This window comes from Oncorhynchus mykiss, chromosome 2, assembly GCF_013265735.2.
Source record: "Oncorhynchus mykiss isolate Arlee chromosome 2, USDA_OmykA_1.1, whole genome shotgun sequence".
Taxonomy (NCBI): Eukaryota; Metazoa; Chordata; class Actinopteri; order Salmoniformes; family Salmonidae; genus Oncorhynchus; species Oncorhynchus mykiss.
In genome coordinates, this window is record NC_048566.1 from 32,923,009 (window position 1) to 32,936,023 (window position 13,015).

General features: G+C 44.0%; 1 protein-coding gene across 2 annotated transcripts in view; it reads left to right on the forward strand.

Annotated features, from left to right (window-relative positions):
* Window positions 1-13,015, forward strand: part of LOC110487447 (platelet endothelial aggregation receptor 1) — a 43,396-nt gene that overhangs the window by 26,594 nt on the left and 3,787 nt on the right. For both annotated transcript variants that reach the window (XM_021559388.2, XM_036946103.1), the window contains exons 2-17: window positions 3,569-3,679; window positions 3,922-4,023; window positions 4,125-4,225; window positions 4,488-4,580; window positions 7,414-7,660; window positions 9,038-9,143; window positions 9,316-9,452; window positions 9,685-9,897; window positions 10,193-10,367; window positions 10,550-10,670; window positions 11,141-11,304; window positions 11,659-11,761; window positions 12,018-12,164; window positions 12,310-12,441; window positions 12,586-12,714; window positions 12,858-12,983. In XM_021559388.2, the coding sequence (XP_021415063.2) occupies window positions 3,573-3,679; window positions 3,922-4,023; window positions 4,125-4,225; window positions 4,488-4,580; window positions 7,414-7,660; window positions 9,038-9,143; window positions 9,316-9,452; window positions 9,685-9,897; window positions 10,193-10,367; window positions 10,550-10,670; window positions 11,141-11,304; window positions 11,659-11,761; window positions 12,018-12,164; window positions 12,310-12,441; window positions 12,586-12,714; window positions 12,858-12,983 (2,203 nt within the window). In that variant the 5' untranslated portion in view covers window positions 3,569-3,572. The remainder of the gene's footprint in view (window positions 1-3,568; window positions 3,680-3,921; window positions 4,024-4,124; window positions 4,226-4,487; window positions 4,581-7,413; window positions 7,661-9,037; window positions 9,144-9,315; window positions 9,453-9,684; window positions 9,898-10,192; window positions 10,368-10,549; window positions 10,671-11,140; window positions 11,305-11,658; window positions 11,762-12,017; window positions 12,165-12,309; window positions 12,442-12,585; window positions 12,715-12,857; window positions 12,984-13,015) is intronic.

Consider the following 13,015-nt stretch of genomic DNA (forward strand, 5'->3'; position numbering starts at 1 on the left):
GCATTGACCCTGGTGTGTCGCTTTGAATGGGAATCTGTTGGATGACTGGTATGATGTAGTTGTTGAGCGGCTTCACTGCAAGTATGTTGTATGTTTCGAATATTCAATAAATAATAAATAAATAAATAAATAATATAAAATGTAATTTAAAAAACTCTCTACCCTTATTTAAGGAGCATGTTATCCAATAGCGACCATTAAGACCCCACCCCACTCAGGACTGGATTGTCTTGGAAGACAAGAAGCTTTAGGATGCTCAGTAAATGTGAATTAATCACTATTGCATGAATATTTCATGGTTCAAATGATGGTAAAGATGAAATAATAATAATAAAACGTTTCAGTAAATATGTGTGAGTAGCCTCCTGAGCTGTCATTAAATGAAAACTGTGAACGCAATCTGTGTGAAACCAAATCAAATATTTTTCCTTAGTCTCATTTCTGAGGCTTTTGCAAGACTCGTGACTGAAATTGAATGGTAATAACATGCATAAGAGTGTCTCGGTCTTGAAAGATTAATGTGACACGAGTACATCTGTTTTCATTTGGGCCTTGTTTCCATTGAAGTCCCTGTGCAGTTCTGGAAAGAGCATTGTGGGGCCCTTTTAAACATTAGGACATTCTCCAGTTGGTACGATCGGCACACGCCTGGGCCACTTGTTTAGATCTGTGACGCTTGACATTGTGAGCCAAGACGAGTCCAATGAATTTGTGAATATACTCAGATACTATAAATAGTCTCTCTGTACTCGTTTCAATGTATGGGACTCATTTTGTGCATGGAACGTTTTAAGAACATGAAAAACGAATGAGCTGTCGATGAAACTATTAGAAAGTGTGTGCGTGCGTTGTGCTGTGTATTCCTAGACTCTTTTTTTTAATGGGCCACATGAAAGTCCAATTGAGATGGTCTGCTTTGCTCATTGAAACTAACCAAAAAAAGCCTTCGAGTGCAGGCTGCTGCATTAGAGGTCCAGAACCACCTCTGTACCATTCAAGGCACATAGAGATGCACCTCTGGTCCAGACTACACCTCGGACCTAATAGATAAGTAGAGCCAAATCTGGTGCCCATCTGCACTTTTAACATAATAAATAATAATAATAAATATACTTTGCCATCTGTGTATGTTTTTATCTCATGTTGATTACATGAAGCAACACAGAAGAAACTTGATTTTTATAAAAGACGATGGAAGAAAATATGATGAGGATTAAACTAATAACTGTAAGTTGAATTTTATAAGAGTGTGCTCTCAGCAGCAAAGGCTTGGGCAGGAATCAGTAATCAACCCACTTGTATGGGTGGAGTTGCAAATAAAAGACTACTTTTGGGGGGGGGGGGGGGGCCTGAACCATTTTACCCTCTCTGAGCAGGGGTCTGCTACCTACTTACCAGTTATGTCTACCGACCTACCGTTCAATTTAAAGGTAACGCAAACATGTCATGTGAACTGCGCTGCCTTTACTTTCAGCCAGAGCTGTCGCTCTTCACGTCTGCACTCATTAAACCTACGTTGTCTTTCTCGGCACTTAAGCATTCCCATGCGGTTTCAAGACTTTGTCTAATGAAGATCAATTAAAAAGAAAAAAGCTAATGAAAGATATTTACTCCAGTCCAATGAAGTGGCTGCTGAAGTCGATTGCTCCTCTTAATAAAAACCATATGCCTGTTCTTATAAAATTCTGTTTTTGTGGTGCAGCTTTTTAAGGCGTTAGAGTGTGTGCCAGAATGTGTATTATCTCCTGACACAGAGGACAGGAGGGTTGTGAAGGGTGATCTCTCAAACGCAGCAGATCAGTGAATGAACATGATTTATGTTACAGGGAGAATTGTGCCAAATCAACTCATAGCTACAGCTGTAGGTTTAGTGTGACTGCTGTGGTGTGGCTGCAGTTTGTTTGTTACTCTGATTAGGAGAATGCTTAGGCTGAAGCCCCTAAAAGGGATCCTAGCATGGCATTGTTGAAGAACCACAGCCTTACATTGTGGGGGGAGAAAGAGACCTTGTGAAGGGCTAGACCTAGACTTATTGAAGTGGCTTGTTGTTCCTCTCTTTGCTTGACTGAACAAAAATGCTAAATATCTAGTTGAATACCCCTTGACCAATTTTATGTCAACATGAGTCCATCCTCCAAAGACCGTCCCTTTCCCAAGATGAGGGGACTGGCCCTTCAGTCTATAGTGCTCCTGAACTTCCCAAAATGTCCATGGGAGTTTTTTGGGGAAAAGACCACTTTCTCTGTGCCGGCCTCCCTACCGCTCCTTGAGAGCCTTCTCCGGTCCCCATCACTGGGCGTTCCCCTGGGTCTGCGTTTTGATTGGATCCAGATGGTGTGAGTGTGGAAGGGGACATGGTAGAAGAGTGTGGAGTCTTCTCTCCAGCTCTGATTGATAATAGCTAGGATGGTAGCTGGAGTCGTATTCCTCTCCCCAATCCATTTCTGTCTCGCTCGCTCTTTCTCGCTCTCTCACAGATTCAGTGGTGGAAAAAGTATCCAATTGTCATACTTGAGTAAAAGTAAAGATTCCTTCACAGAAAATGTCTCTAGAAAAAGTGAAAGTCACTCAGTAAAATACTACTTGAGTAAAAGTCTAAATGTATTTGGTTTTAAATATGCTTAAGTATCAAAAGTAAATGTAAACGGTTAAATATACAATCATTTCAAATTCCTTATAATAAGCTAACCAGACGGCACAATGTTTTCTACGGATAGACAGCGGCACACTCCCAACACTCAGACATAATTTACAAACTAAGCATTTGTGTTTAGTGAGTCCCCCAGATCAGAGGCAGTAGGGATGTAGGGATTCATGTGTGAATTGGACAATTTTCCTGTCCTGCTAAGCATTCAAAATGTAAGTACTTTTCAGTGTGAGGGAAAATGTATGGAGTAAAAAGTACATAATTGTCTTTAGGAACGTAATGAAGTAAAAGTAAAAGTTGTCAAAAATATAAATAGTGTAGTACAGATACCCGAAAAAATGAGTTAAGTTGTACCTTAAAGTATTTTTACTTAAGTACTCGACACCACTGCTCAGATTCCTCAGTTCTAAGTTGCCATATGGGGAGAGTAGGGGGCGCGACGGGGAGGGTTTTGGTACGCGGCTCAATGCTGGCCCGCTGCCTTACCTCTGCTTAGTGTTTAATCAACTCTTTTACAAGGGGTAATGCTTACCATGCTTTATAGGTGCTGAAAATATCATTAGATTCCCCTTGGAGTGAAACTACAGGAAGGTTTCAGATAAATGTTCATATTCTTTACATTGTGAAGTGTTTGATATCTTTGTAATTCAGATGGCGGGCTAAAAGCAGTGCCAAACAAAAAACAGACAAGTATCAGTTTATCAAAGTCAGTATGATTTGATTTGCTGTTTAATGAGAGAAATAAAGAGAGGTATTTGATTATCCCCGTTCCTGCTAATAACCTGATCCTTAATAACTAACCCTCTCCTCAAATGTTGGTCCTCATGCTTTCGATCTGTAGCCTATTATCACTGCTATTGCTCCCATAGACAGGCATTATAAATATCCTCCATAACCTTTTTCCTCCCTTTCTCTCCTCAGGACCATGCAGTCACTGCAGACCTGTACCGTCCTGCTGGTTCTGAGCGTTCTGATTGGCCTGTCCTGGTCTCTGAACCCCAGGGACCCCAACGTGTGTAGCCTATGGGAGAGGTAAGTCAGTGTAGCTCATCTCATGTCATTGTACCAGAATAGAAGGGAGCACGTTTTTTGTTTATACTGTTTAGTTTGTGATAAAGAAATAGAAGTAGCAGCAGGTTTCATTGTAGATAACATGTTGTTCGTTGAAGATGTAGCACAAAATATCAACTTCAGGTTGTCTCCACTCTAGACCATGATGGGTTCGTTCTGTCAATGTATTATTATGTCTGGGTACATTTTGTCCTTTCATGCAGCTTCACAACCTCAGTGAAGGAGTCGTATGCCCACCCTTATGACCAGGTGACAGAGGAACCTTGCTCTGAGCCACGCACCTCCTACAGATGCACCCGTCACAGGTAACACAGTCTGCCGACTCACTTCATGTTTACTTCCTGGTTGTGTCCATGAGGTCAGAGGGTAACAGGAAGTATTCTCTATTTGACTTTGTGTTGGCCAGGATCACCTATAAGACAGCATACAGACAGGCGGTGAAGATGGACTACCGCCGGAGGTACCAGTGTTGCCCTGGCTACTACGAGAGCAGAGACAACTGTGTCCGTAAGTTTAACGCCATGGCTTTTCTTTATTAGCATACCATAACAAACTAAGAAGATTCACTTGGTTTCATCAGTAGCATTTCAATTCATTACATTTCTACATATTTTGCCATCGATTTCTAGAATTCATCCAGTTTTGTGCTTGGTTGCTGAGTTGGTTACATTCTGCAGAGTTGACATGCATAATTACATAACATAATATAACCCTCCACGAACCTTCTAGTCTACTTAAGCGTGTGTTTGTGTGTGTTTTTCATCACTAGCCCGCTGTACTAAGGAGTGTGTCCATGGGAGATGTGTTGCTCCAGACCGCTGCCAGTGTGAGGGAGGCTGGCGTGGCGACGACTGCTCCAGTGGTGCGTTACATCAACACACACACACACACACACACACACACACACACACACACACACACACACACACACACAAATCACACATAGGGCTTTCCAATGGAAACAGCAAGGGGCCAAATAAACAGTGATGCGTCATTGAAGTAAGCCACAGTCCAGAAAACAGTTTATTAGACCAGGAGGACACTATGTCCCACTCCCTTCCCTTCCTTTCACCTGCCATTTTATGCTACATCAAGTATATAACATCCCCAAAGCTTATACTGCATGCTTAGACCCAGGGCCCGGGATGTAAAATCAATATTTTCCGTATTCTGCAAGTATACACTTTTGGAATCCTATGCTACAAAATGTATAGATTAAAAAAAAGCTTTATCTCCAGCACAGGATTAATGTTTTCCATTTTATTTATCCCAGAAACATTTTATTAACCCAGAAATTTCTAGTTAATCAATGCCAGTGTTCTTCTGAACTCAACCAGGTCACTGGTACAGTGCTGAATGGGGGGCTTAACTTAAGCTGGTGGTGTATGATGCCTTCAGAGGGGATGATGGGAAGGGGAAATGGAAAATGTTACCCCTTTCCCACTTTGTCTCTCTCTCCTTCTCTCTCTGGGCAAACAAGTGCTGGCCTTGGCCCCATACTGCTGAGTCCTATAATAAAGCCCACTGGCAGAATGAGATCTGACACTTCCTGGAATAGATTCTTGTGTGTTGAGCTAGCTGTGGGAAATGAGAGAGAAAGGCTGAGGTTTAGCACTGGGAGCTGAGAGAAAAACAGAGGAAGAGGGAGAGAGAGAGACCAAGAGAGAGGGGGAGAAGGGGGGGGCAGAGGCAGCCAGAGAGAGTGCGAGAGAAAGAAGTGGACAAAGAGAACGAAAGAGGAAGAAAGAGAGAGAAATAAATAAATGTAGTTTAATAAGAGATTGTTTTGGGAAGAGCGATTGTGATGGAATAATACATATTTGGTGAGGTCGGGGGGTTTGGAGACAGAAAAAGAAGACTGGTTGAGTTTTGATACTTAAGAATAGAGTGATATACTCTAGAAGGGTGTGTGAGAAAGAAGGGTATGGGGCAAAGAAGGACTGAATGTGGTTCAGTTAGATATGTGGGAGATGATGCTGTGGTTGGATGCAGACGTGACCTCCACCACCACTTGGACAATACACTTTGGGAAAGGAGATAAGTGTCCCACCTTATCTTAATGCATTCCATTTACAGTACAATGGAGACTTGACATTTTTAAAGAGCGCATCAATCGAAAAAATGTAACTTTTGAACCCTGATCAGATGTAAACAAACATATCGACAATCTCCCTGAGAACAGGTCTGGGTTCTGTTATAAGTTGAGTAAGTGCAGAGGCTTGGGCACAGCCAGCTGGTCCTAGCACAGCTCTTCAAAGCATAGGTGTCCAATCCATCATGTTTCACTCACCCACACTCATGGCTGGCCTTGTCAGGCCTGGACTATGATAGCAGATAGTAGAAGGCCTAGTACCCTGCAGGTCCTAAATCTCCATTGGCGTCCTGGAGAACGCCTGTGCAAACATTATTGCTGCTCCAGCTGAGCTTCCCATAACTCAATGTGTCACACACTCCAACTGCAGCCTCTCAGCGTCTCTGCCCACACAGGGAATGAGTAAACGTTTGATTAATTTAAACAAAGAAAGGAGAAAAAGGTCTTGTTCTGAGTTAGAGTAATAAACATTTCTCTGCTATGTGGTAGTTTACGCTCCAAACCCTAATTTGGCCATACTGTCCCCTCCATTTAATTGTCAAAGAAGTCCTGCTTGAAACTGTGACACAGTACATACTGTATGTGACTGAAGGAAAGAGAGGTGGGTGGAAGATCTCACGATAAACTACGTAGAAAAGATACCGTTCCTGTAGAAAATGTGTGTGCTTGCTTCAGCTGTCTAAAAGTATTTTTCTCATAGTGGAAGAAGTAGTAGTAGTTTTTACTGCAATAGTAGTTGTGACTGAAGCAAGCACACTAGAATCCATTTAGAACCCTATGATTTGTTTGTGATCATTCCCCAATAACCTCAATGAGACAAGTATCAATCTATCATTGAATGGTTGGCACCATGATAGTTAGTGAGATCATCACTTGTGTGCAAAGCATCAGTTACATCACCTGTATTGGATATCTTTTTTTCCATTGAATAGGGTTTGTACCGCAGTCCGTCTGCATTATTGATGAGACATTGGAAGAGTCAGTGCGTGTCCATGTGGGATCCTGGTTCTCGTGGAATCAGGAATGATCCCCCCCCTGACGCTCCTTAACTCTGATTGAAATCCAAACCCTGTGCGAATCACCGGTTGACGATAACCGCCGGAGCCATCCCGAAAGGCCACTGTCAAATTCTCAATTTTAACCTCATCCATCTTGTTGGCTCCATGCAAATCGCCCTGTCAATCGTGAATCACAAGTCTGTAACATAATATTCTGGAGCTATTAGGGCTAGAGTTGGACATAGACTATGTCTCTGTTTGTTGGAAATTCATGACTATACATGTATAGATATATTGTCCCTGGGTGAGTGATCTTTACCATTGTCTTCGACTCAGGTTCCTGTGCTGTTGTTGTTGGGATGAAACATGACAGTCCCAGTGGTCCAAATGGAATTTCATTGGATTTGTTTTTGTCAATGTGCATTGCAATGACATCACATATAGTATACAGTGTAACACCATACAACTACATCAGGTTAAGTTAATATAAAGAAAACCTTTTCAGAGATATCAGATGGAAAACATTGTACACTGACCCACCAGTCCACTGTATGGGGTTTATTTTTTTATGTGTCTGTAATCATCTGTCTGTGTGCGTCTTCCAGCCTGCGATGACCAACACTGGGGTCCAGGTTGTGGTCAGCTGTGTAAGTGTGAGAACGGTGGCCTGTGCAATCCTGTGACCGGTACCTGCCAGTGTCCTCCAGGCTACATTGGGCGCCGCTGCGAGGACCCCTGCCCACCAGGCACCTTTGGCAAGGGCTGTCTTCAGAAGTGCCAGTGTGGAACTGGGGGTTCCTGCAATAAAGTGACCGGAGAGTGCCTGTGTCGAGAAAATTTCACTGGGACATTGTGAGTTGTAGAACTAACGCTCTCTCAAATAGGCCTTCAGCAGTATGTATCAATATAAAGTAAATAGAATGTTAAGGTTGGAAAGACAAAATGCAGAGGCAGTAGACTAATTGTTATACCATATCCTATGGCCTTATTCCATCCTACCAATGCAGCAAAAGAGCCCCTCTTGAAACAGTAGGTTAGAGCATGAGTCATTACTTACAACCTGTGTTTTAGATGCCCCTGAGGATGAGTAGAAAACCACTAGGAATTAGTGGGAACTATTTATATGAGGCAGCTGCCAATGTCAGAAATCAATCAACAGCACTCTAATAGTCCAAGGTCCACCCTCAAAAAATGTGTTGATCCATGACCCAGGAAACAAAACTGCAAAATGTCAGCAACTAGGTAGATAATCTTGTGAATATGAACACTGTGTGATTCAAAACTTGTAAAAATTGCATATTAATTAGTTTTAAAAAATGTAAGTTATGTCTTTAGCATCAAAATCATAGCGCATCTTGGATAATATCCCTAACAACGCTCCTAGCAACGTTCTGGATAATATCCCTAGCAACGATAATATATCCCTAGCAACGTTCCTAGCAACGTACCGGTCCTTCACTGATCCAGATGAACCCGTATAAGATGTTTTGTCAGCTGTATTTAGCTTACAAGGGCCATCATTGCTTTTGCCTTCTAGCCAAACTAAAGACAGCACATTTGCCAGCTAGCACAGCTCTCAAAACATTCAAGGTCCCGACAGCTACATAATGTGATGTTCTGAAATCTGATACAAAAATCTATTTAGCACCTTTCAACAGCTTCTGATCTTGTGTTATTCTGGGATTTCTCCAGTCCGGTACATAAGTTGCTTTCTGCAAGCATGGACAGCGGAAAGTGTGTAACAAATGTAACCAAGGTGTAGCATGCCAACCTCATTATGTTGCTAGAGGAAATGCTAAAATGCTATGATTTTGAAATTGCATCTTTGATTTGTAATATTTAAGCAACGTGCCATGTTTACAAGTTTTGAAACACACAGTCCTCATACTCATAAAATGATCTGCATAATGATGTTTGTTTCCTGGGTCACAGAATGCCTTTTCTGAAGCCTTTTTTTGGTGGTTGGCCCTTTGACTATAAGCACTAGTAGAAGTGTTTGGCAATGTACCACTATTGATGAATTCTACTGTGTGCCGTTGAGTATTTGTTGCAAGTGCAGTAATTTGATTTGTCCTTGAACAACTTTCTCTGTTTGCTTATGCACTGGATCGCAAAGAGATTCCACTGAATTGAAAAAGATAGGAACTCGTTAACTTGTACCCTACATTTCCATCTCTACACAATCTGAGTTGAGCTGCCACTCAGAGTTCTTTCCTCCATGTTCCTCAGCTGTGAGAAGGCATGCCCAAGGAGTCGATGCCCGCTGCGATGCCCGTGCCAGAATGGGGGAATCTGCCAGGGGAAGGGGATCTGTGCGTGCCCCCCTGGGTGGACGGTATGTTTCCTGATCCCTACATTGACTCAAACACAGCATCAGTGGGTCAACATGGAAATCTTTGTCTTTTGAGGTTATCAATCAGATCCCTCTTTTTTATGTCATCGTACCATGTACACTCTCTCTCTCTTTCTCTCCTCTCTCTTTCTCTGTCTTTCTCTCTCTTCCTCAGGGTGAGGTGTGTACAGAGCGCTGTGCAGAGGGCAGGTTTGGTCCTAACTGTGCCAACGAGTGTGTGTGTCACAACCGGGGCCACTGCGACCCTGAGACAGGCCATTGCCAGTGTGCTGAAGGCTTCACTGGAAACAGGTGTGTGTGTTTATCTAACTCTCTGCAGTAGAGACCGATGCATGTGCCGTAAACTCAACCTGCGCCCATGGTTGGGTAGAAGTTGTTTATATCATACAGTTCATGTATCTGTCATACAGGATATTAAATAGGGTACAAACACAATAGTTTCTGATTCAGTTCGAGACAGATATATGTTATTCCACTTTGGTTGCGGAGTCCTGATTTGTGTGTATGTGTGGTATCTCCACAGGTGCAGCGAGGAGTGCCGGGTGGGTAGTTACGGGCGGGACTGTAAGGGTGTGTGCGACTGTGCCAACGGGTCTCGCTGCTATAACATAGACGGAGGCTGTCTGTGTGAGCCTGGCTTCAGTGGACCCCAGTGCAGAGAGAGGATGTGTAGGCACGGCACCTACGGCCTTCAATGTGAACGCACCTGCCGCTGCCACGACACACACACACTCAGGTATGGATCAAGAAAGGGTACACACACACACACTGCCACATATAACAATTCACACACACACACACACACACACACACACACACACACACACACACACACACACACACACACACACACACACACACACACACACACACACACACACACACACACACACACACACACACACACACACACACACACAAGCCCATATTAGTTTTTACATTATTTTGTCGTTTATAATTCTTAGATTTGTTAAATTCTGTATTAATTGTGCTCACCCATGTGACCTTGTTTTCCTCTGTCCATTGGCTAGCTGTCACCCACTGAAAGGCGAGTGCACGTGCCAGCCAGGCTGGGCGGGGCTTTACTGCAACGAGACCTGCGCCCGTGGTTACTACGGCCATGGTTGCCTGGAGCCCTGCCTGTGTGTCAACGGAGGGGTGTGTGACAGTGTGAGCGGGGGCTGCCACTGTGCCCCTGGGTACACGGTGAGTGATTAGGACAGGCAACACTGGGGCACAGAATGGCACTAACAATAACTAAAGCATGATTTATTTGGGTTATTTACTTAAGGTAATAAACATGCATGCAGAAATGTATACTCATATTGCATATATTCTGCTTTTCTGTTGTTGTGAGCTGTTATAACCTGCTTATGTCTGTTGCGTAGGGTGCTCACTGTGAGAGTCCCTGTAAGAGTGGTACCTATGGGAAGGACTGTTCTCTGGAGTGCTCCTGCTCCAACTCAGTGTACTGCTCTCCCATTGATGGGACCTGCTTCTGCAAAGAGGGTGAGTCACTGATAAGAGACAGTCTTACTGAGCGAGAATAGTCATAATATCTCTACTCCGATGGGACAAACAAACACGCAGACATACTCAATGGTGTGAGTGTGTCTGTGGCTACCTTATTGTGTGAACCAGTCAGTTAGAACGCGATTCCATCTGTGTCGCTGAAGCGTTACAGATTGGGCAATCTAAATTTAAACAGGACTTCCTTTTGAGCCGACATATGCAGCGTTTACCGTGAACGCAGTCACCGCTAGCTAACGTGGGAACATTGCCTTTAAAGTTCAATCACGCTGTAACCTTGAACCTCCGCGACACCGTTTGAATCCAGCCATAGGTATCAGAAGCAGACCTGTGTTTTGTTCCAAAATAGCTGCTCCTCTTTACAGAAAGACATTTAGACAAACATACAGGCTGACAGACACAGACATGTATGATTCCTTTACAAAATGTCCCTCTCTGTCTCTCTCCAGGCTGGCGAGGGCGGTACTGCTCCATGCCCTGTTCTAAGGGCACCTGGGGCCCAGGTTGCAACGCCACGTGCCAGTGCGCCAATGGGGCATTGTGTAACCCAGCAGACGGATCCTGCACTTGCTCTCCAGGCTGGCAGGGGCCCCTGTGCGACCAACCATGTCCCGTAAGTGCCAGTATGATACTGTAGCTATAACGTTTGTTAAAAGGAAACATAATCTTAACGTAACTTGGGCCTGATGTGATTTTTTTCATTGCATTTATTAGTAATGTTACTCAAACTATAATCACTGTCTTTATCTCTTTACTGTAGCTCATTCTGTGCATCCATAAGCCTATATTCTGGACTTCCCCTTATCATCAGTTCCTCCTTTTCCTCAATGAGGAAAATCTGCCAACTATGATGTATTTACAGTGTATCTTGCCAAAGTACAGTTTGCTTGACTCTGACTGTGCTGGCCAAATGGTTCAGGGATTCCCTTGACGATGCTTTCGTGGTTGGCATGTGTTTGCTGTACAGATGGGCACGTTCGGGCCAGGCTGCCTGAAGAGGTGTGACTGCCTAAACGCAGACGGCTGCCAGGGTGCCAGCGGGCAGTGCCAGTGTCTGCCAGGGTGGACTGGTAAGCACCGACGCCCCCATTGAGTTTGTGTCAGCTTGGGATGGACCTGGAAATTAGTCAGTCCAATGTGATCTACAGGTTTTAACCTCTCTCTGTGTCTCTCTCTCTGTGTCTCTCTGTCTCTCTCTCTCTGTCTCTCGCTCTCTGTCTCTCCCTCTCTCTGTCTCTCTCTCTGTCTCTCTCTCTCTCTGTGTCTCTCTGTCTCTCTGTGTCCCTCTGTCTCTCTGTCTGTCTTGTGTGTGCTTTTCTCTCCTAGGTGCTCGCTGTGCCCAGACATGCCCAGAGGATACATGGGGACGTCACTGTAACCAGAGCTGCTTCTGTCAGAACAGCGCCACCTGTCTGCCACACAGCGGTGCCTGCGTTTGTCTCCCTGGTTACTGGGGACCCACCTGTCAACAAAGTGAGTACAGAAAATGCTTGATATTGATGCTTGTATAAATAAGTAGAAAATGTCACTCTATCACCATCAATCTCATTCATATGCTAAATTGTGTGTCAAGTTGCTAAATTGTTATGAATCACCATAATCTCTCTCTTTCTCTCAGTGTGCAGTGCAGGTGTGTATGGTGACCAGTGCAGTATAACATGCCCTTCCTGTGCCCACTCCTCCTCCTGCCACCATGTCACAGGCCAGTGTGTGTGTACCCTCGGGTACACTGGAGCCCTTTGTGAACAAGGTCAGCACTAAATCATATCTCACCTATAGTCAAACTAGCGTACATGTAGAAGCCCCGCAGCATCTTGGCATACTTGCTTTATATGGTCATTTTTTATGAGTGTATTATATTTGACCTTGACGTGTGTTTTGGTGTAATTCCTAGCCTGTCCAGTGGGTCTCTATGGTAAGCAATGTACTGGAGTGTGTAGATGTGCCCACAACTCATCGTGCCACCATCAGGATGGGTCCTGCCTCTGCCCCCCAGGATGGACAGGCCCTGACTGTACTCTACGTAAGTCTGGCTCAATAGATTTTTTACTGTATCACAACATATGCCCAACTTGACCTTTGCTGATTGAAATCAATGCCATTTTTTTTTTAAATAAAGAGTTCAAATTCATGAGTCATACTTTGAATATCTGCATGTGCCTCTAGAATGCCACCATGGGATGTTTGGCCTTAACTGTGCCCAAGTCTGCTCCTGCCCACCCAACTTCTACTGCGACCCACAGACAGGGGAGTGTGTGTGTGAATCAGGACCAGGGATCGACTGCAAAAAAGGTATGGTCTCCCCTTTACCCAAATGAACAGCT